Source organism: Sceloporus occidentalis, unplaced genomic scaffold, assembly GCF_023333645.1.
Source record: "Sceloporus occidentalis isolate IW3139 unplaced genomic scaffold, rSceOcc1.0.p SCAF_3, whole genome shotgun sequence".
NCBI classification, from domain to species: Eukaryota; Metazoa; Chordata; class Lepidosauria; order Squamata; family Phrynosomatidae; genus Sceloporus; species Sceloporus occidentalis.
Window position 1 is genome coordinate 198932487 of NW_028316983.1, and position 24990 is coordinate 198957476.

At 39.7% G+C, this 24990-nt stretch overlaps 1 protein-coding gene across 1 annotated transcript in view; it reads right to left on the minus strand.

Annotated features, from left to right (window-relative positions):
* Positions 1 to 23584, minus strand: part of ATP6V1H (ATPase H+ transporting V1 subunit H) — a 43012-nt gene extending 19428 nt beyond the window's left edge. The window contains exons 1-8 of the mRNA XM_089517305.1: positions 23472 to 23584; positions 20373 to 20497; positions 15159 to 15261; positions 13131 to 13220; positions 11726 to 11839; positions 11263 to 11367; positions 10580 to 10621; positions 1320 to 1417 (exon numbers count right to left, since the gene is read on the minus strand). Of these exons, the coding sequence (XP_089373431.1) occupies positions 1320 to 1417; positions 10580 to 10621; positions 11263 to 11367; positions 11726 to 11839; positions 13131 to 13220; positions 15159 to 15261; positions 20373 to 20476 (656 nt within the window). The 5' untranslated portion in view covers positions 20477 to 20497; positions 23472 to 23584. The remainder of the gene's footprint in view (positions 1 to 1319; positions 1418 to 10579; positions 10622 to 11262; positions 11368 to 11725; positions 11840 to 13130; positions 13221 to 15158; positions 15262 to 20372; positions 20498 to 23471) is intronic.
* Between the last annotated feature and the right edge of the window lie 1406 nt (positions 23585 to 24990).

The following is a 24990-nucleotide window of genomic DNA, read 5'->3' on the forward strand; positions in this document are numbered from 1 at the left end:
AGTATGGTTGAATGCTTAACTGATCTTAGCACTTTGGTCCAAGACATATTGCAGAAATAATCCAGTTTGAGACCACTTTAACTGTCCTGTCTCAGTGTTCGGGAATTCTGGGAACTGTAGCTGTAGTTTTGTGAAACATTTAGCCTTCTCTGTCAGAGAGCTGTGGTGCCACAATAAACTACAATTCCCAGGATTCTCTAGAACATTCCAGGACAGCTAAAGCAGTCTCAAACTGGATTATTTCTGCAGTATGTTTTGGACCATAGTCTAAAGAAACAGAACTAAATGATTCCCAGGTTTCTACCTCAGTCTGACACTAGAAAGAATAATCAGAACTATAAAAATTCTTCAGACAGAATCAAGTTGTGTCTCTCTTATTATGATTTTTATTATTTATTTTATTGTATTTATACCCCGCTCTTCAGCCACAAAGGCTCTCAGAGCAGGATACAATTATTATTTATTTTAATTAGATGGTTCTATGACTCACCTTTTAGCTGTTGCAGCCTCTCCAGAGGTCTTGTCAGCATTCTGAATCTGGCTATAAGGGACACTTCTCCAATAACACCCCTTGCTTTTCACTAACCACACAATGGCCATGGAGTGGGGACTAAAGCAGATAAAAGGTGAGTCCTAAGGAGATTTTGGTCATTGCATGATATCAGTAGAGAATTCCAACCTCATCTTACCCAAAAAAGACTGATAATGGTTAGTTGTTCATACACCATCAAAGTCACTAAACAAGATGTCAGCCATTAGACTTTAAAATGCCTCTCATGCCCCCTACAGGGTAGATGAGCAATATCACCATGTCCCCTCATCCTCCCAAAAATACTTTAGTTCCAAATGAAGCAACAGGAATTTGTTCTGTTCTGATTTTCTTACCTCCCTTCAGCCTAGAAAATGTCAGGAAGAAAAAACAACATGGAAAACCCTCTCTACGCTCTACAGGATACCTTTTAAATGGCTTTTTTTAACCCCCAAATGTTTGGAATAAGTGGAGGTGCTTGGAGGGCACACTTTACCCACCTATGCTGCATATACTTTGCAGCCAAGTAGTTCTTACTTTCTATCATGGGTATAGGGAATTGTTTGGGTAGGATGGTGAGAGTTCTAATCTCCTCTGTGAGTTACTGTATGCAGAGTTATCTTGGGAATGAGTATGACTCTGTTTTAGGTCTGATATGTAAAGACTTTGAAATATCAACAAGAATAGGTTCATCAAAATATAGCATGCTATATAATCACTAATAATTATATACCAAGCTAATATCATGCATATATTAAAAGTTTACCTTCTTCTCTCCACAAAAACTCACCAGTTTACTCCATCTGATTCTACCCATGCAAAACGGTATTCATTTACTCTGAGCATCAACTGCAAGCATCCTGCGACACACTGGACATATTGTGAACTCTACATGAAAGAAAAGTATGACACTCATAACAATACAAAAATTCTTCTCTGGCCAAAGTGTTGAACCTGAACAGGTAAGAACAATTAGGAAGTTTCCATATTCTACACATTCTTCACTTCAATAAAAATTATCAGTACCTGCAGCTTCTCCATTCTCTATCCAGCTTTCAATGCAAAAAGAATGCTGGTAGGAACACAGTATAGTTAAGGCCCTTAGATTCTTATTCAGCAAATGATGAAATTAAGCATCAGTTAGCTAACTCGTTAATACTTCAGCATGAGAAGGCTATGGCTCCTAGCATACAACAGCAGAAAAAAACTCAACTCTTTCTTTAAGGATGTGATTAACAATATTCTCTCTGTTCTCTACAGTTGTCTCCTCCTTCCTCAGGTATGTCTATTAGACACTTTATGAAAAAATACCCCAGATAGTCAGTGTACAAGTCAAGGCCAAACTTTTCAAAACTTATCCTGGAACAACATTTCCAAGCATATCCTGCCCTAATGGAAACATTAATAGGAGAAATGAAACATCAATAAAAAGCAAGTTGACTTGCATTTAAAGAGCCACAGAGCCTATTTATTTGTAATGATGATTTGTCTAGGAGACTTTTCAAATACTTTTTGTTTGTGATTATTTGCCTATGATTGCAACCAGTGAGCTTTTCTATGCCTGCAGCATGTGTATATTCTTATAAACAAACAAAAATATGTCAGCTTCAGGGTAATTACAGGATTGCACTGTTTAATATTTATATACTGCTTTCAAAGACGTCCCTAAACTGTCGAAAGGCACCCATGAAATCTAACACGGAAAAGAATACAAAAAGCCAGAAACCTACAGTATCAATGTTTGTACTTCCATGAAAACTTGCTAATTAGCTTACTTGCTGTTCACCGCTATGATCTTTGGAATAGCGGTATATAAATAAAACAAATTATTATTAATTATTAAAACACCAATTTGAGAACTGAACTAGAGCATTTCAACTTATTAATACACAGCAGGATGTGGATGAACAGTATTTCTGATTTGCATTGCTGGGAAAGGGGCATAATCAAAATTAAAAGTATTTACCTGTTACCTCTCACACCACTATGACTTCCAAGACAGTTTACAACAGATTAACTACAAAATTGTGTTTTCAACATCAGTATCCTAAAATCATATATGTCCAGCCTCTCCTGGGTTCAGCCTATCAAAATCCTGAAAATATTCTGAAGAGAGGGCTGAAGATAAACAGTAGAAAAACAATTCTTGTGGACAGGTAGTGATTAAGTATGATCATTTATAGTTCATAGTTATAGAAGCCTAGTGGCACAGTGATTAAATGCCAGTACTGCTATCACTCACTCACAAGCCACAAGGTTGTGAGTTTAATACCAGCCAGGGGCTCAGGGACAACTCAGCCTTGCAGTCCTTCCATAGGTCGCTAAAATGAGCTTACACATTGTAAACCGCTTAGGGGATGCTTAAGTGCACTGATAAGCAGTATATAAATGTACTGGCTATTGCTATTTATAGTTATAAAATATTTATATTTATTTATATTTATGATCACTTACATCAAAAATTAGAATAAAGTTGAAGAAGAAAAACAATCACCATACCAAAATATGATCTAAACAATATACCAACAGAATTTGTTGTAAGAACAAAGTAAGAGCAATGTAAGAAATAGATGTGCACTATTAAGCATAATTGACCAGGAACCAGAAGAATTATGGTCAAGGAAGTATGCAGAAAGACATTAACAATGGCCAAAAAGTAAGAAAAGAACCTATGGATAACAGAGGAAATGTGCCAAACAGTAAAGGAAAGAAGAGAAGCAAAAGAAAAGAGAGACAGGAACAAAATCAGAACCATTAATACATTGGTTCAACAAGTAGTGCTCAAGGATAAAGGAAACTACTATAATAACCAATGCACAGAAACAGAAGGCAACAACCAAAAAAAGGAAGAACAAGAGATGTCTTCCTCAAGATCCAGGAACTCAATGGGAAGTTCAAACTAAGGGATGCTATATGATCAAAAGAGCAACCTACTACAAAATTAAAAAGAAACAAAAAGATAATGGAAAGAACACACAGAGAGCTATATAAAAAGGAAGGGGGGAAAATGAATGACACACGGAATGAAGAACTATATGAAGATGAACCCCAAATCCTAGAAAGACGTGGAAGCTGAAATAAGAGATATTGGGAAGAATAAATCGCCAAGAACAGATGATCTTCTAATAGAATTGCTACAATGCAGAATACAGAATCAACTCTAGTGTTAATTACAATTTGCCAACAGATATGGAAAACAAAATGGTGACCAACAGACTGGAAATGATCAATATACATCTCAATACACAAAAAAGCAGACACAAAAGACTGTGGCAATGACAGGACCATTAATTTCCTACACAAGCAAAATTAGGTTTAAAATTATGTAGCAGACTCCAATCATATATGGAGAGAGAAGCCCAAGAGGTACAAGCAGAGTTCAGAACAGGAAAAGGCAGTAGGGACCACACTGCAAACATATGATGGCTAATGGAACATACTAAGGAATTCCAAAAGAAAATCAGCATGTACTTTATACACTATAGCACTATACAGCCTTTCACTGTATAGAATAAATTTCCATATATACTCGACTATAAGTCAATCATGTATAAGTCAAGGGCAAGTTTTGGGGCCAAAATTATGGACTTTGCTATGACCCGTGGATAAGTCGAGGGTAAAACTTAGGGGCATATAGCAAAGGATCTAAAGGATGAAGCAAAGCAAAACAATGTCAAAGAACTTATAAAATGAACTCTATGTGCTTACTCTTAAGACTGGATGGATGAGAGAGTAGAGGGGGGTCAGTGCTTCACATATTATACTCTTGCTTTTCATCAGGAGATGTTTCCTTCTTTTCAATAAGAGTTAAGATACAGTATTTACATTGACCCGTGGATAAGTCAAGTCAGTTTTTTGGGGTCAATTTTTTGACTTAAATTTCTAGACTTATACATGAGTAAATACAGTATGAAAAACTATGGAATGCTCTTGAAGACATGAAAGTGACACTACATTTGTTAATCCTGATGAGAAATCTCTACTTAGGGCAAGAGATATGGTTAGAACAGAATGTGGAGGAACAGAATGGTTCCCAAGTGGAAAAGGGGTCAGGCAAGGGTGCATTCTATTACCCTACCTGTCCAACTTGTACACAGAAAGTATCATACGAAGAGCAGGTTTGGACTCAGAAGAAGGAAAAGTGAAGAGAGGATGTAGGAATATGAACAGTCTTAAAATATGTAGATTATACCAGAGTATTAGTGGAAAATGTCATAGACTTAGGACAATTACTAAGGAAGGTCAAGCAAGAAAGTGCAAAGGCAGGTTTACTGCTGAACATAAAGAAAACCAACATAATGACCACAGAGGATCTACACAAATTCAACCTAGATAATGAGGAAATTGAAATAAAGATTTCCTGTACCTTGAATCAAGCACCGTTCAGAACGGAGACTGCAGTCAAGAAATAAGAAGACTAGGAATGGGAAGGACAGCCATGAAAGAAATAGACAAGAACCTAAAGTGTAAAAACATACAACTGAGCGCCAAACTTAGAATGATCTAAGCCAATATATTCTCCATCACCATGTACAGATGTGAGAGTTGGACAGTGAAGAATGCCAAGAGAAAGAAAATAAACTCATTTGAGATGTAGTGCTCGAGAAGAATGCTGAGGATTCCATGGACAACCAAAAAGACAAACAAATGGCTCCTAGAACAGATTATGCTTGAACCCTCCCTGGAAGCCAAGATAATGAAACTGAGGGTGTTGTACTTTGGCCAGATCATGAGAAGGCATGACTCAGTAGAAATGACAATAATGCTAGGGAAGGTAGAAAGGAGTAGAAAGAGTGAAAGATTGCATATCAGATGTATAGATTCAATCAGGGAGGTCACCGGCTTGAATTTGCATGACCTAAGCAGAGAACTGGAGGATCCTGGTGATGTCTCATCCACAGGGTTGTCATGAGTCAGGCTGACTTAACAACATGATCATTGGATTATGACTCTGGAGAACAGGGTTCAAATCCCTACTTGGTCATGGAAACCCACTGAGTGACCTTGGGAAAGTCACACTATCTCAAGAGTCAGAGAAAGACAAAGGCAAATCCCCTCTAAACAAATTTTGCTGAGAAAACCCCATGATAGGATCTCCTTACAGTCCCCATAAGTCAGAAATGACTTGAAGGCCCACAACAACAAACGTACTTCAAGTTTAGTATTGATTATATTTAAAGAGAAGCCTTGAACATAAATCTTGTATTTTTTAGTTTTAAATCCCTGCATGGGCCAATTTTGTCAGAGGGACACTACCTGAGACCTGAAGACTTGCTTGCTACATTTTAGCTCATGATAACCCAGTGTGCATTCTGGAGAAGTTGACAAAGGGAGCATCAGAATAAGAAAATTAAACTTGCAATTGGGCTTTCTCATACCTTCCTGTCATGAGGACAACAGGATATTGATCCATGAAAGGTGAACAGAACAACTTGACGGGAGGGGGGTGGCAGCAATTGTCTAATTGTGACACCCATAAAAACAAAACAGAGAGAATGGGCACAACCCATTCACTACTTAAAAACAAATGAACAGAAACCTACAATTTTTCTCTTGGTCTCACGATGTAATCTCTAATCTTTATCCTCAGTCTACCAAAATAGTTTTTTTTTAAAAAAAAAAATCCTTAATAAACAGGATGATATGTTTGTATACATAGCTCATCCATTTCATTGTAGCTATATTATAGTGCATACCCAAAATGTCAAGACTGACAGTACTCCTGTGGGAATCTGGCAATGCCACATGCCTCTGGGAAATGTCCAGATTTATGAAGTCATTAGTGAATCCTGACAATGACAAGCTGTTGACAAGTTGTAACCACACTAGCCAATCTCCACATTTGTTTTATTAGGTGTGTTAGATGATTGAGGAGGATTGCTAACTATCCCTGAAACTATGGCACAGCTTCTACTTTTTGACATTTACAGCAAACTATACAGGGGTAAGAATACTATCAGAAAATGCATGAGACTTTCAGCCTCCCTTCTGGGGGAATCTCTCTTTAACATCACTTTATGCCTGATCTGTACTGGGGAGAAGCATAAGAATCACAAGTTTGTATGCACGATGTTCCTCTGTTGATATAAACAGGTACAATCCATAGTTAACCTTGGGTAAAGGGTGGTTTGAACACTTGACTATGACTCTGGAGATCAAAGTTCAAATCCCCGCTGGACCATGTAAATCCACTCGGTGACTTGGGCAAATCACACTCTCTCAGCTTCAAAGGAAGGCAAAGTCAAACCACTCTGAACAAATATTGCCAAGAATACCCCATGATAGATTCATTTTAGGATAAATCAGAAATGACTTGAAGGCATACAACAACAACAACAAAATGGTTCCTACTCTACTTTGACAATGCAAAAACGAAGACACATGGCAAAGCCCACATTCCTTTCACGGCAGAACACAATAAAATTAGGACAATTGCAATTTGAAGCCTACTCATCGACTCCCACTGAACTGAAAGAGACTTCTGAATAAACATATTTATAATTGCCCACATCAGGCACGTGGATTGTGTGTGACCTTGTTTATCACCAACAGCTACATATAAAAGCATGAAGATAAAATAGTTAGTAGAAGCCACATTGACATTAAGCGTATGCAAAAATAATAATATACTCGTCCCTCCAAATTTGTGGCTTTGACTTTGCGGATTTGATTATTCAGGGATTTTTATGGCGGGGCACACACCACGCCTTGTTTTGCTGCGGAGGGAGACACAGCGGATAAACCTCACGGCTCTCTCGTGCAGCAAAAAGCAGGTTCTATTTGTGATGTGATTGTGACGCTGTAGTGCACCAATGGCGCACCTGTGGTGTCACAATGACGCCGGAAGGTACGGACACTAAGCGTCTGTCACGTCAAAATGGCGGTGCCCGTGTATATAGGGTGCCGCCATTTTGACACCCCCCTCACGTGCTGGGGTGAGGCCAATATGGGCGGTGCGCCCTCGGCCAACCACTAGCATGTGACGGGGGTGGCACAAAGGCCTGTCTGAAGAGGGCCATTGATATGTTCTCTCTAGGGCGGGATACAGACGGGCAGGGGAAGACGTCTTGGAGGTGTATTCTGCTGAATACGGAGCCTCCAGACCGCCCGCCCCGGGGGCGTGGCTCAGGAGATGGGGCTTCCACATGGGGGGCAGTGAAGACGCCTCACCTGGGGCCGTTTCTGACCTGCAGTTTCCAAACCACCACCTCGGAGGACGCTGCAAAGAGAGAGGCAGCTTCCTCATGGGCGGCCAAAAACGGGGCTTTTTTTTTTCCTTTGCCGGCTGGCGGATGCGCAGCTGCACAGCTGCAGCGCTAAGCAGCGGCGGCAGAAAGCCTATGGGCACATTTAAAGTGCCCAAGCCCCTTTAAAACTTTTTCCCCCGCTCTCCCCAAGAACAATGGCGGTCTCCTGCCAGCTGGTGATCAGCTGGTGTTGGCATCCTTGTCCACTTGCACTTTGCCAGTGTCACCAGCATCATGGATGCCTCCTCTCCTTTGGTCCCCGCGCTCCTGCTGAATCTGCAATGCACAGCCACAGCTGTCGCCGCTGCCACCGCTGTCCCCCTGCCATCCCCCATCACCTCCCTTGTATATATGTAAATATTTACAATTTTAGCGGTTTTTATTGTTAGGTGAAAATGGCACAGGAATGTGTGTAGGGGCTCACTTTAAAGTCCAAACTTTCCAAGCAGCGCATGCGTACATGTTGCGTTAGGGTTAGGGTTACGAGTCTTAAAATGCGCTGCAGCTGTGCTGCAGCTTCCACACCTGCATGGCAGCTGACGCTGCAATTAAAGCCTGACTGCAAACTGCGCATGTTCCAGGACCCCGACTCATTATGCGACGCAGCAGACACGGAGCTTTTAAATGGGCAACTTAAATTAGCGGCGTAGCAATTCTGACGTACCGGTGCAGCAGCTTACAGACGGAGCTGCGCAGCTGCGCATCAAACGGAAAAGAAGCGGAGAAAAGCAGCACCTTTTTAATGCCGCTTCTTCCCGCTTGGGGCGTGCGGGGGGCGTGTTCATGGCGGCATTCAGGTAAGGCCCGTCTGAAGGCTCTACCTTCATGACGTCATGAATACACCCCTTTTTGCCCGTCTGTATCCCGCCTAGGAATATCTAGGTCCTCCAGCGCAACTCTATGGTCAACTGTAACCAAAAGTCACACTGAAAGACCTAAGAGATTCCTAAAGAGAACACTCCATTCTCTGAAGATGCCAGCCACAGATGCTGGTGAACCTTCAGGAATAAACTCTTCTAGAATATGACCACATAGCCCAAAAAACCCACAAAAATCTACTCCATTAGTCATTTGTAGCTCCTCCAGTGCAATTCTATGCTCAATGTCTGGCAGATGTTGACCACATAGTTGCACTGGAGGACCTAGAGATTCCTAGAGGGGTGTTCTCTCAGGTAAAAACATTGTGTTTTTATTATTTGTTATTTTCCACATTCACAGGGAGCCTGTGCACCTAACTCCAGCAAAATGTGGAGGGGCAAGTGTACTATGAAATCACTCAGGCCACTGTCTGCTTGTTGATCTAATCTTTTGCCATTAATTGTTTAAATTTCTCTTCAATCCAAGTAGTTAAACCTACTAATGTATTTTATTTGATTAACAGAAACCAAAAGCTGTCCACAAGCCATGGACTCCATGTAAATCACAGATGATACGTCAACAGCAAATTAGGTGACAATGAAATAGGTTTTACAGGCGGATCACAGCAATGGATCCTTAGAATTAAAGCCTCTTTTTAAACAATGACTGGTTCTTCGAAATGACATACTTTCAGCTGGAATGCATTCAAACTTCTGCTCCATTCCCACAATAGCAACAGTGTTATGCTACAAATTTCAATACACATGCCACACATAACACATGCCACATTTTAATTCTTAGTCCAAACAAGCTTCTGCTACTCAACAAGAACTAGGCTCATGTAACATTTCATGCACTCTCTCTTTCTGATAGATGGATTCCTTATCTTGTTATGACTTCTGTTCTTTGCCTTAAAGATCATATTCTTTATCTACTATGTCTTTGAGATACAATACCACAACTGCAGTACCAGCATAACTAATACAGAAATGCTATTTAGTGCATCTGTTTACATTTAGTACTACTAATGCCACCAATCAAAGGCAGGGAAAGTTCAGCCCTGGGGTCAGATGCTCCTCCCTTCCACAACTTCCCAAGACTACATTTTTTTCTGGCAAAGAAGGGTGAAATGTTTCTCCTAAAATCCTGCAGGAAATGTGATTCATCTGTTAAATGTATCATGTGATCCTCTTGTCCAACTAAAACATTTTTTTTAAAAAAACAGTTCCCCCCCCCAAAAAAAAAGAGTCTAGAAAAGGACCTCCAGTCAAATTTGTTCTTTTAATTTGTTCTTTTAATTTTGCTGATAAATTTTGCAGTCCATATAGCCTCCGGAGGATCCTAAAAGGAACATTTTGCACTAGATCTATTGATCTACTGCCACAAATGGTTAAATATAGCTGGGTGATACCAGAGCTTTCAGACAGACAGACATAACCAAAGGAAAGAGACCAAGCTCATTAAACAGTTTTATTTGACATGTACAGCGCACCCGCTCCATACGCAGGCATGCCACTTTACGCGGAAGCCACACTGCAATAGATTGAATGGTGCACATGTTTGAGGCGCGCGCGCACTCACCACACCACCACAAACACAGGCCCCATTATCTTGAACGGGGCTCGAGTTTACGCGGTACTTGCCTTATGTGGGGTGGGGGGGGGGGTCCGGAACGAATCCCCTCATAAGGCAAGGCTCCACTGTATAGAGGCTCTGCTGTTCACATTTGAAAATATACTTAAATATCACTAACTTTAAAAGCCACATCCCAAGAAGTTACAGTGCTCTGGAACAGACCAAACTACATTGTGATGTTGTTATGTTGAAAGATCCATGGGACTTAAAACATGATAAATGTGTTCTGCTGACTTCCTGGATCTTGCTTAGCCTGGATTTAGAACAATATTTCAACAGGAAAGCTATGAAATTATGAGTAGATACTTACATCAGTTCCCGGATCATTAGCACTGCCAGTACTGCGCAGTTTCTAGTGTAAAAGGAGAACATTACATTCTAAAGGTTCACAGTAAGAAATACTATTATCTATCTATCTTTCTTTCTTTCTTAAATTCTTTCTACCAAAGCAGGATCCAAGGAAGCTTACATAATAAATTAAAACAGCATACCAGTAGATCTAAAAATCAAATATAATAGTACAAAATGATAAGGAAATAATTAAGCTGTCCTATTAAAAAAGCACAGGACTAGAGAAGTTTAAAAGTGTTTAAAACATAAGACATGAGAAATGAGTACAGCAACAACCTACCCCCTCCCCCAGCTAACAAAGCATGTTCACAACAACCAGTTCATGGCCAAAAGCCTGTATAATTTTTTAAAAAAGCATTTCCTTGCAGAAGAACAGAGTGAAGGGATGCAACCTAACTTCTGGTGGGATAGGTTCCACAGACTGGGAGCAGTCATTGAGAAGGCCTTTTTCTGTGTTTTCACCAAATGTGCTTGCAACAGTGGCGGGACCAACAGAAAATGTTTCTTGAAGGATCTCAGAAACCAGGCAAGCTCATATGGGAAGACACAGCCTTTATACATATGCAATATTACATAAATAGCCTAGTTGTAACAGTGATACAGAATAGGAAAAGCAATAATGTTAGATGATTATATATTTACCTGTGAACTAAGCTGGGTTTTAATCCAGTTGAAATAATAATTTAAATCACTGCCTTCCATCAGTTCTCTTCCCCAGGCTGCTAGTTTGGCAATAATTCTGGCTGCCTAAAAGAAAAGGCAAGACAATAAGACACCAGCTAACACTTGACTAAAGACATGAAGATAAATGTAGTTGGGACCTGATTTCTAGAATTCCTCTTACATCCCCTACAGTTACCAACATCACATCCTACACTGTTCAGAAGGATCCTCAAACCTAAGATGAAGAAGACTTGACAAGACATTCTTCTTCAAGTTCTAATAAACAGCAGTAAGTATTACAGTAAAATGTGTACACAGATGAATGATTACAGGCCAGAAATGACTAGTATTGGCAGCAAGATTTTCAAATTTGAGAGCACAAATTACTTCACACGTCTGCAGCTCCCTTTCAAATCTACTGGTTTTGACTGACTGAACATACCATATGTACAGTGAAAAGATCCTGTCGATTCAACATGGGAAGAAAATAGGACCATGCAGTGTTCTTGCCCCGTTTCGCAAGGTCAAAGAAAATGCTAACACGCTGGTGATTCTCCTGCAATAGAACAGAACCAAAATGAGAGGGACTGCAAACACATTGAAGAAAAGTGTTATACTTCAGAATAATCTCAATAAAATAGACAACATCGCCATGATGAACATAAGACCTTTTCTAATTTCCATCATATAGCAACACTGAGGTCACAACTGATGATAATGCATTGGGGGGAAATGAGTTATATTGAGAACTAATAGAAGAACTTTATACAGCAGTAAAACAACAGAAGAAAAAAAGTAAACCATGCCGGACACCTCCCACTCTATTTGCTATTTACAAGTCTGCTGTTAATGCATCATGTTCCATTATTATGACATTTAGACAAACAGAAACTAGAAAAGCACAAAGCAAACATATGTTTTTATACTGGAAAATTATATATAATGGAAGTGTGAAATGACAGACTGAAATGAAAGACTGAAGCAACTTAGCTTGTTTAACCTAGGCAAGACAAAAATATGAGACAGGATTTCACAAGCCATATGCTGAAACTGATTATGAACAAAAAAACCCAGCAATAATAAAAATGTATTATTTAGGGATGGTGTGAGCACTAGAATAAGACTTATAAATGTGATGGAGTATTTACTACTGACAATCTTTATGAACGCATCAGAAAAAGTGGGTCTTTTGGTTTTTGGTTTTTGGTTTCTCTAGAGGGATTCAGCTCTCAATATATTGGCAGATCAAAATGGCATCCCTTATATAAAGTGGAAAATCAAGGTTTGCTATTTGGAATTTATACTTTTTTGGAATATTTTAAAGATGTGGAAGCTTGAATCCATGGATAAAAATATCCGTGGATAAAGAGGGCCAATTGTATTCATAGTTTCTAATCATGAGGTGACAGAAAGTATTCTCAGCTAGATACAGAATAGTCATGAATAATAACTATTTAAGAAACATAAAAATATGTATAAAAATAGAAACGTGTCTTTTTTTATTTAAAAAAAGTGTAAAGAGCTAACATGCATTAACAGTTTCAGCCATAATAGGTTCAACTTTATAAATTCAGTCTGAGTATTCATCAAGTGTTCTTCAAGTACCTTCTCCAGAGTGAAAGGGAAAATTAGCAGAGCCCTGACACTGCTGCACAACCACTATTTGTTTCAGTCAAGTGAGTACACTAGTGCCATCCAAATCAAGAAGAGTCACTTGATAAACAGCCTCTAGCTTTTTAAGCCAATGTATATGTTGTGAACCAAGTAGAAAGCCACTAACATTGAAGTTAGCCTCCCCCAACATATCAATGAGCTCTAAAGATTAATAAAAACGTTAATTAACTTACCTGCAGCATATCATCAACCATGGTTAGAATATACTGAACTGTCTGTTCCTTAGAGATATGAGTCATCAAGTTTATGAACGTTTTGGCACACTAGGGGCAAAATGAAATTCAAGAAATTAAAATACAAGTATAGCTCAGTTAATAAAGTAGATCTGCTTTTGGGCATTATTTCTTTAAACAGAATCTTTGGTACCAGAGACAGAAATGACATGGAAAGAATAGGAATAGTTTGCAATACCACACAAAAGAGAGAGGGGGGAGAGAGTGAATGAGAAAACAGCAATTCAATAAGCTTCAGCATACCTTTCACCCAAAACTAACAATGAAACAAGAAGATCAAGTAAGCCCTGTAAAAGCAAAAACATTTTCAACTTCCTAAAGGCCACTTGAAAGCTTCTTCCAAAGCTTCCAGGAACAATTTTTTTCTTCCACCAGCCTCCACCTTTCATATGATTTCCATTTTGATGGCAAACTTATAAATCTATTATGTCTCTCTATTTTTAACACAAGAAACAAACTGGGGGAAGCTGGTAAGGCAGGCTTATCTGTTCTCCTCCTTTTACAGTTCATGCATGCTCAGTGAAAGATTCTAGAGGATGCTGATGTTTACCGTGTCTGTCATAAGCAACCACACACAGCTACCATAGGATTAACTAGAGCAGAATCCTGCTTTTTCCTGCCTTAAATTTCATTGCATTGTAAACTGCATCCATGTTGTTGCAACCTGACACTGAAAATCTATGTTTTTCCAGTCCTTTCAGTTCTCAATATTTTTTTTATTTTGGTTAATACTTTCAGCTGACTCTGGCATAGGCTGCCAAACTGTGACAATGACAGCTTGTTTATTCCAGAGTATAGAATGGCATGTTGCATTTAATGTATACACTGTGGATGGAAGGTCACAGATTCAGAGGACCAAATTTCAACTGATTCAGTTTTATAGATCAGAGGAGGAAAATGGGATATCCTCCAGTCAGTACAAATGTCACTGTATGTTATACAAATCATGGTAAAGAATTATGATGAGCATGTAGGACATTTTAGGTGGGGGGGGAACAAATACTTCCCCCCAATCCCCCCAAAAGATCTGTGGATTCTGGAAGCTGCACCCTAGTGCAGAAGGATCTCCCTATCTTTTTCTTCCCAAATACCCCAAATGCTCCTGAACACTGAAGAAACATTGGATTAAAACAGATCAATTATAATCATACTTTTCTAGTCTGACCCAGTTTTAAGCAGCACTACCCATCTGAACGAATAACCACATCATCCCTTCTATACCAGAGAGGGGGAGTTGTGACCCTCCAACTATTCTTGGTCTCCAACTACCATCATTCCTTACCACTGGCTATGCCAAGCTAGGGCTGATGGAAGTTGGAGTCTAGCATCATTTGGTAAACCACTGATCCCCTGGATTGAATCCCTTGATCACAAGCAAAAAAAGAGAAGAAACCGCTGAACCATATTTTTGCACTAGTATGTAAATTTTCAGGGAGCATTACAAAAGCAGAGTAACCACTGTGCAAAAAACAAACACCCTAACATCAGCAACAGGATCTATGAAATGATATCTATCTAGTGCCATCATATGAATAGATATATGAATTAGATGTAAATCAAAACTCAGAAAATTAAGGAAAAATTAATCTTGCTTAAGCACTGTTAAGTAGCTATTTATGATATATTCACAACTAATGCCACAATAAAACAGCCAGTTCTCCTTTTTTTTCCAGTTTTGTGCTCATCAAAAAACTTGCTGTGGCCAGTCCTTTTTCATGTTAAAACAAACCTGCACCTACATTTAAAGGGCCATACTGTAACGAGGCTAAATGCAGTATCAGGCTTGTTTCTATAATCTGTGAATGAGTAAATGAATCTTAAAATGGCATCAGTATACCACTACAAATTATCAAACATCAGCAAAACTCTATTGCATTCAGAAGCAGAGAAACATGTGTCTTTAAACCAAGAAACTAATGACAAAAGCCACTGAGAAAACAAGACTATTTCCAAGAGACATTGGATTACCTGACTGCCTTCATTTTGTATTAATTCCTGTTTCTCTTCTGGGGTCCTTTTCTGTTCAAACCTTTGAATAAATTCACAGTCTTCCGCTGAGATCATCTGCCCTCTGGTAAAGAAAACATAAAGCAAAAGTTATTCTAATGTTTCCAGATTTTGTTATTTATTTATTTATTTTAACCATTTGCATCCACCCTTTTTTAAATACCCAGGTGGTCCACATATTATCTTACTATGATCACTTAACTTCCCAAACATATTCAATAAATTTGGATACATATACTGTGTGAAACCCAATCTGGGCTGCCAACAGACACAATCTTCTGATGGAAATGGTGATGTAGACCTTTTTTTTTTTTTTTTTTTGGCAACTACCGAAAGGCAGAATCAAAAGAGATAGTCATGAAACACTCAAGTTAATTACTTGGTTTTTTCTTGGCTAAGTAGATCCTATCCTAGTACTTTGTCACAAAATGCCTTGGAAAAAATGTTCTCCCATTCAAAAGAGATTTGTGATGTACCCTAGGGATTTGGTATTCAAGAAGCACACATTCACACACTCAAAGCATCCCTGCATTCAGAGGAGCAATTACCCGTATACATTTCTCCAGATCCCAGTAGGTGCCTCTTTTGATTCATTCAAACTCTTTGTGCATATGAGCAAGGACATAAGATACAATGAACAGAGGCATCTGCCAATTATACATTTTATTAAGTAAATTAGTAATGAACATAAGAACCTTAAAAAAAATAAAAGTGACTTGCAAGAGTGCATCCATTTTCTACTTTTAAAATTGATATTGTGCCTGTGAGTCGGGGTCTCCCAAATAAAGTCAGCCATACTACTGCTTCTGCAGAAAAATGAGGGAGGGGGGATCCTCTTCTAAAATACATGTTTCCCCTTATATACAACAATATATTTTCTACTTCAGATAAGGAAGCACTCACTGGCTACTTCAGCACTGCAGTAATAATCCAGTTTGGCACTACTTTAATTGCCATGGCTCAATATTATGAAATTCTTGGAACTGTAGTTTGTTGTGGTACCAGAGCACTCTGACAGAGAAAGCTAAATGTCTCACAAAACTACATTTTCCAGAATTCCATAGCATCGCGCCATGGCAGTTAAAGTGGTGTCAAACTGGATTATTTATGCAGCGCAGATGGAGCCATTGTCTTCCACAAAACAGTTGACATATGCAAACTAGGCCAACCTACTGTATTTTGGCATAAAGTAGTTTCACAATAAATGAACAATTAGAAATCTTTACAATAAATCAGTTAATAAAAGAGGCATTTCAACATTACTTGCAGCTTTTAATTTTTACATTTTGCATGCCCTTTTCAACAGCACTGAGTGCCTGTGCGGCTGCCATGAGAACTACTCATACAGAATTCAAAACAAAGATATTCCTCTCAAATGCTCAGACATATACATGCTTAATGAAGACTAAGAAGAGAGGGGTAAATCAAGGTTTCAATCTACAGTTCATGTAGAGTGAAAAACATTTCTAAAACTTCAAGAATCTCAAATCTCTTTCCCCTACACCATCTATTTAATTACTTTTCCCCTATCATATTTGTCCATGGGAAAAGGCAATACATCTAGGATTCTCAGAACTCATGAAGTCATGTCATCATAAAATGTCTTCTACACTATTTACTTCTGTGGATACAGGAATCCACCTCATCTTAAATGGAGTGACAAAGCTGAAAAGGAAAACCACATTTTTTCTTCAAGAAGACTCAAAACCAAGGAAAAGGAAAAACACTAAACTCCAGATGTTTTGGCCTACTACTCACACACACTCCTCTCAGCATTGTAAATCATAAGGGACTGTGGAGATTGTGGATCCAAATATCTAGGTCAAAAGTTTTGTACAGCTTTCATTGTACAAAACTGGTAGAGGTCTACCATACATTTAGTAACTATGTCATTTCAGCTGTTTTTCACTTGAACTACTTTGTTAATTTAACTTGTAACATTACCTTGGAAAGGTAAACCAAGATGAAATCCTTTCACTTTGAATGTCAAGATTATTACTTTACCTTCTCTTAAGATTTAGAGGGTGGAAATTTTGCAGCCCTCCACATACTGCTGGACTGAAAGACGTAGCAGACCTAGCCGGTATAAGCAATGATGAGAATGACGAGTGCTCCAGTCCAGCAACATTTAGAGAACCACATGGTTCCCACCCTGGTTCAGAATTGCTTAGCATGTTGCTTTGGAAGCTTATAACAGCCCAAAAAAATTAAAAATATTTTTTTAAAAAATTAATTCCAATACAGTATTTTTTTTTCTCACAGTCACTATATGCCAATGTGGAAAACCATTTTAGAATACTAACTAACTGGTTGGGTTGGTGTGTTAATAAACTTAGGACAAGGAGGAAAACCTTTGGCCCTCTAGATGCTTAACATGCCAATTGATCAAAATTCCTTGCCATACAGGGACAGGCTGATGAGCCTGTAGGCTTTAGGCAACAAGGGACACCTTTTTATGTTTATCAGTACTCTGATATCTTTTCAGTCAAAGTAAAAGACATATAATTCCAATATTATGATAGAAAGCAGCTGTTCATTAGAGGTCTTGTATGTCAGGCAAAGGGATACTATTTTTGAAAAGCACTATTTCCATCAGTCAATGACACAGTAGCTTGTGATCAAATTTTCCTCTTCATTAGAAATTTCCCTTGCAAGAAGTAAAGTCCTTCTTCTGTTCACGTGACAGAGCAAAGGCCACTTAATTTCCTTATAATTTTGCATTTATCGTCAATCTTCTGATGATTACTCGGTATTTGCCCTACGTGGCCTTCCAGTCGTCCCCAACTCATGGTGACCCTGTGGATGAGACAGCTCCACAACCCCCTATTCTCCACTGCTCTGCTTAGTTCCCGCAAATTCAGATCCATGGCCTTGCCCATTGTCTATCCAACTGGAGTGTGATCTTCCACTCTTTCTCCTGTCCTCTATCTTTCTTAGCATTATTCTCTTTTCTAATGAACAATGCCTTCTCATGATGGGGCCAATGTACAACAGCCTCAGTTTGATCACCTTGGCTTCCAGGGAAATTTCAAGCTAAGTCTCTTTAGGACCGATTTGTTTGTCTTACTGGCTGGCCACTTTATCCTCAACACTCTTCTCCAGCACATTTCCAATGAACTGATTTTCTTCTTATCCACTGTCTAGGGCGGCATACAGACAGCACAAAAGGGCGGTCTGCCCCCACCCTAGTTTGCTGCATGAAGGAGCCGCAGCAGACAAACCGCACGGCTCCCTCGCACAGCAAAAAGAGCCGCAAAAAGCAGCTTCTTTTTCTGGTGTCGTAGTGACGCCGCAAGGCGCCAATGGCGCACTTGGGGCGTCAAAACCACGCTGAGATGTGCAGACACTAGGCGTCCATCACGTCAAAATGGCAGCGCCAATACGTACAGGGTGCCACCATTTTGACGTCCTCGTCACGTGCAAGGGGCGAGGAGCATCTAAAAGCACCGGCCCTCGCACGTGATGACGGCGCCCCATAGGGCCTGTCTATCAAGCGCCTAGCTCTTACATCCATACATGGTGATGGGGAAGACAACGGCTTGTACGATTCTAATTTTGGTGCTCATTTGTGTATCTTTACTCTTTAGGATTTTGTTTACTTCTTTCACAGCTGTCCTTCCCATTCTAGTCTATTTTGTATTTCTTCACTGCAGTCACCATTCTGATCAATGTTTGATCCAAGGTATAGGAATTCTTTAACTATTTCAATTTCCTCATTGTCTAGGTTGAATCTATGTGTTTCCTCCATGGTCATTACTTTTGTTTCTATGTTCAGCATTAAGCCTACCTTGGCACTTTCCTCTTTGACTTTCCTTAGTAATTTCTCCAAGGCCCGTTACAAACGGGCATTAAGTATGGACTGGGTCCGTATTAGGATTGGAAAGGGGCGTCACTTCCGGACGCCCCTAACCCTAATATGGACTGAGTCCGTACAAAATGGCGGCGCCCGTTCCACACGGGGGCCGCCATGTTTACGTAGCGGATGCACTGTGTCCGCACGTCACGCGGTGCATATGACACTGCAAGTGTGCCATTGGTGCCTCACGGCATCATATGCGCGCCGCAAAGAGAAGCGCCATTTTTGCGCTTCTTATTTGTAGCGCGGAGGAGCCTCACGGTTTGGACGCTAGGGCTCCTCCGCGCTGCAAATGAAGGCGGCGGCAGACCACCCCTTCTGGGCGGTCTGTAACACGCCCAAGTCAACATATCTAAGACTGTTGATGTTTCTTCCTCCTATCTTCACTCCTCCTTCTGAGTCTAAACATGCTTTCCTTATATTTTTTTTAATACAAGTTGAGCAGATAGGGTGATAGAATGCATCCTTGCCTGATGCCCTTGCCAAGCTGTTTCTCTAAATTCTGTCCTGGAAATAGCCTCTTGTCTCAAGTACAAATTTCTTATCGAAAGTATTGAATGTAGTGGAACTCACATGTCACACAGCTTTTCATGGTCTATACATTTGCCCCTCCGTCTTCATAGACTTGAGATCTGCGGTTTTGATTATTCATGGAGGGACGACCTCCATTAAAGTTAATGGTGCATGCACTCGTGACACGTGCACATGGCCACATGCAGGAACACACAGCCATCCAAAGCTATGGAGCTTGAATATTCACCGGGGGGGGGGGGTCCAGAACAGATCCCCCACGAATTCTGAGGGACAAATGTATAGGCTTTGCTGTATTCTATGAATCACATGGTGATTTGTTTCCTGGAATTCCAATGTATGTTCAATTAGCCATCATATGCTTGCAATACGGTCCCTAATGCCTCTTCCTTTTCCTGAAACTTGCTTGGATATCTGGGATTTCTCTCTCCATATATGACTGATTTTGCTTGTGTTAAAGATTAAAAATGAAACTCACTGAGTTTCATTTCTCACAAAACTTTCCAGTCCCATTTCAACATCATAGCTACTCCACCACTCTAGCTTTCTTGCTATCACAAAGCTCCAGAGAAGAGGGAATGATGCCCAACTTTCTGTTACTCCCAAGGAAGCCTGGGATCTGTTCTGGCTCTGTGGTCATGAGGGAGTCAGTAAAAAAGGAAGCAAAAAGCCAAAACCTGTATCTGTCTGTGTGTTTTCAACTAATGAAATATATGGGTATATGTTCACTTTTTCACATCTGTTTTTGGGGTTGTCTTCAAAAAATTTGAGACCAGTTCATCACTTACTGGAGATACGACTGCCAATTCACTTTGTTAGCTCGGACCTCTGCAGCTTTGGCAGCAATGATATTGGTGGGCACAGCAGCATCTACAGCACCCCGGATATCCATTCTTATATTGATTTAACAGTTCTGTTAAGAAAAAAAGATAAGAAATATTAGTTCACATAAAAAGTGAAAAAAGTTTCAGCTGATATGCTTTCATTAAAATAATTTAGTTTGATTGAGATCAGAAAATCTAGCCATAAGTATGTTTTAGTTCACACAATAAACTTCAATTCAGCAATGTACCCCTCTCATATTGGACTACCTGCGGGCAGAATCAGAATTCTGCATTTCAAAAAACACACCAAGTATCTCTAATTCATCAAATCCAGAAGCATGTTACTTACTCCATGTAAGAGTTATATTACAAGGGGAAAGATCTAATGCAAAGTACACAAGTAATACCAAAGGACTAGCGAAGAAAAAGGCTGTAATAAGACACCAGCATTACATCTTTCAACCTGGTAGCACTGGAAGAGTTCGATACTAGAATTTTTAGGTTATAGAATATATTGTTTCTGCTCCCTCTTCCCTTACTCAGCTAGCTTGACTTGGAGCAATGTATTAGTGGTGCCATCCATTTTCTGAAACATAAATAGAAAGAACATTTCCCCTTTCTTTGCACAATCCAAAACAGGAAACTGACATACTGAGCATTGGCCCACTTAGTTGTGTACTGTTAAATTTGACTAGCAGCAGCTCACCAGATTTCCTGACAGAATAAAGTTAGGGTTATTATATTCAAGCAAAATTGGCTCTAGTGTCTAGGAACTACTGCCTGATTTTATGTTCTGCTTCCTGTGACCACTGACTGTGATTTCCTTCTGACCCCCTCCCCAACCATTTCCATTTTCCAACTAAAGGGTAAATTTCACATTATAATCCATTCCTAGTAATAAGCATCATTGAACACTGCAAGACTCATTTTCCAGTAAAAATGTATAGCTCAATTTATATATAAGGAACAACAGATACACAGTTTAATATCACTATGTACCAGAAGCAGTGACCTTCAGTGTTTTTCTTTTCTCCTTCCTTAAGGAGCTTCTGGTTTAGTCTGACTCACTGATGCCAAAACAACCTCCCTAGTTTTTAGTGTGTTCATTAAACCATGTTTGGGACAGAATTTTCATAAATACTATCAGGTTTTACCAGACATAACCAGCTCAAGCTCCCTCAAGACCGTTTTCGCATACACAAAAATGAGACCAACCTTTGCCTTTCTTCAAGTGGAAGCATACAGTTATCTGTTTTTAGATGAGACACCTACTGCTGCCTTCTGCACTACTTTGGTGCCAATAAGTCCCACCTCAAAGACTACACAACTGTTCCTCCTCCTGGCATAAGTAAGTTCACCTCTACTTTAATGACACTGAGATTTTATTTTAACAGGGAACATAATCAAAACTTACAAAAATCAAGATTCAACCAATTCCATGGGCAAATTTGAAAACCAAAAGTCTCCAGTAAAAGAAGCAAAAAGGTTTTAAACAGGATTACCATTACTATTACTGGTGATAGTAGTAGCATCTGTATCTTGGTTCATTTATATTACTAATTTGGCCTTTTTTGTGCTATGGAGGCCTAAGATGTATCCACACTACTGAAATAAAGCAGTTTGACACCTCTTTAACTGTCATGGTTCCATTCTGTGGACCAAATTTGTAATATGTTGAGATATTCAGCCTGGTTTGTTAGAGCTCTGGTGCCTCACTAAACGACAAATCCCAGGAGCCTGTAGGATAGAGTCATGACAGTTAAAGTGGTGTCAAACTACACTAATTCCGTAGTGTTTTGTTTTGAATATCCGCCTGTTCCACTTCAGATGGAAAAGAGATATGAAGGAAAGCCTCTGTAAAAATAGAAGCCATTACCATTACAGAGGCTTTCCGTCATATCTCTGTTCCATCTGAAGTGGAAACAAAGAATGAGAAAGAGAGTGGGGGAATTGCTGCTTGCCATTGGGAGATGGGGCAGAAGTTTCTCAGCTGTGGATTGTGGAACAGTCTTCCCAGGGGTGTCCATGGCAGTTAAAGTCATGTCAAACTGCTTTATTTCTGCAGTGTGTATGCACCCCAAGCCTAAATACGGCAACAGTACAGATTAGTAAAATTCTTAAAAGACAGGACTAACAACGGCTGTTAAAAGTAAAAACTACAACAAAAATTGGGAACCCCTATGATGACCAAAGCTTAGAAGTAAATGCAAGTCTATGGAAGCTGATGATAGCAGCTTCTCTCTTTCAGTTGGTCTCAAAGGTGTTACAAGATCCCTCTGCACAAAGCCTAGAGGAGGAGAACAGCCTGAGAACCAGCGCTTGATAAAAGGAGGGATAAAAATATTCCAAGGAGAGACAGCACAGTGTAACAATTTCAGCATTGGACTGTAACTCTGGAGACCATGGTGCAAATCCTGGCTTGGCCATGGAAACCTATCGAGTGACCCCTTGGACAAGTCACACTCTCTCAGACTCAGAGGATGGACACGGCATCCGCCCTTCTCAAGAAACTTGCCAAGAACCGTGATAGGATTGTTATAAGTCAGAATTTATTTGAAGGTACACAACAACAACAACAACAACAGTCCTCAGAGAGCCATGCTGGTGCAGTGGTTTGAGTGTCGCACTACGGTCCAAAACACACTGCAAAAATAATCCAGTTTGAGATGGTTATAACTGCCCTGGCTCAATGCTAGGGGATTCTGGGAACTGTAGTTTTGTGAGACATTGAGCCTCCTCTGTCAGAGAGAGAGAGAGAGCTCAGGTGCCACAATATACTACAATTCCCAGGGGCAGTTAAAGCACTCTCAAACTGCATTATTTCTGCAGCGTGTGTTGGGACCTAGGGCTCTGGAGGACCAGGATTTTGGGCAAGTCACACTCTCTCAGCCTCCAGGGCAAAAACCCTTCTGAAGAAACTTAACAAGAAAAACCCTATGATAAGGGTGGCCATAAGTGGGAAACCAATTGAAGCCACACAACAACAACAACAACAACAACAGCAACAACAGCAAATATACCCTTCCCCCCTCCCTCCCTTCTTTCCAGCCCATTCTCCAATACCTGCCAGACGCCCAGCTCCAAGCTTAGAGCCACCCCAGAAGAAGCTCCAGGCCTTGCCTTGCCTTCCTTCTCCTTCTTCTGACCCAGACTGAGCAGCGATTCAGGGTCATGTGACCACGCTCAGCTGACAGCGCCGGAAGTCTAGGGCTACGGGTGCCGAGGAGGCTCGCTTTTAGCGCTTCTGTCTCTAGTTCCTTCACTAGTTCTTTATTTGTTCCAAAAGAGACACTGCAGAAACAGCCCCGTCGGAGGCCCCCTTTCACAGCCCTGGCTCTCAGAGCTCTCTCTCTGACAAGGCTGAACAATGCCTCACAAAACCACACTTCCCAGAATTCCCCAGCATTTGAGTCACAGGGCAGTTAAAGGGGCCTCAGACTGGACTGTCTCTGCAGTGTGTTTTTGGACCAGTGTTTTGGAATACCTCTGTTTCCATAGACATACATAATGAGACGGGAACCAAGTTTAAACACAAAAACTAATGTATGCTTCATATATATATATATATATACACACACACACACACACACACACTTTATATGTATGTTTGTATGTATGTGTGTGTATATATATATGTGTGTGTGTGTGTATATACTTTATATGTATGTTTATAGAATGTATATAATATACTTTATATGTATGTATGTATATATATATATGTGTGTGTGTGTATATATATATATATATATATATATTAACCTTTATTTATAAAGCGCTGTAAATTTACACAGCGCTGTACATACAATCTTTTAATTAGACGGTTCCCTGCCCTCATGTTTCTCATATATATATATATATATATATATATTCACTTTATATGTATGTTTCATATATATGTATATATGTGTGTGTGTCTATGTGTGTGTATATATATATACATATATATATATGTTTCATATATATATTCTTACTTTATATGTATGTGTATTTGTATATATGTATGTGTATGTGTATATATGTGTGTGTATATGTGTGTGTATGTGTGTGTGTATATATATGTGTGTTTCTCATATACATACACACACACACACACACTTTATATGTGACTGAAAGGAACTTTATGCAATAATTTGGAACATGAAGCAAAGGTTGTGTGCACCAAACAATCAGAACCCAGAAGTGTCATTATCTCAGCCACCCATGAAAAACATTTTGTTATTTAGCAGTATTTTGGATTTCGGTTAAGACTCAACCAGTATAGATGGGTAAGGGCCACAACACACTGCAGAAATAATCCAGTTTGAAACTACATTAACTGCCCTGGATGCAATGCAATGGAATTTTAGAAGTGGAGTTTATTGTGGCACCAGAGCTCTTTGATAGAGAAGGATAAATGGCTCACAAAACTACGGTTCCCAGAATTCCCTATGACTGTGCCAGGGGAGTTAAAGCGGTCTCAAACTGGATTATTTCTGCAGTGTGTTTTGGACCATAGCAGTCTCTGAGGGTGGGATCCTCACTACAGAAATAACACAGCATTACACTGTATTTAACTGCCACAGCTGCATGCTGTGAAACCCTG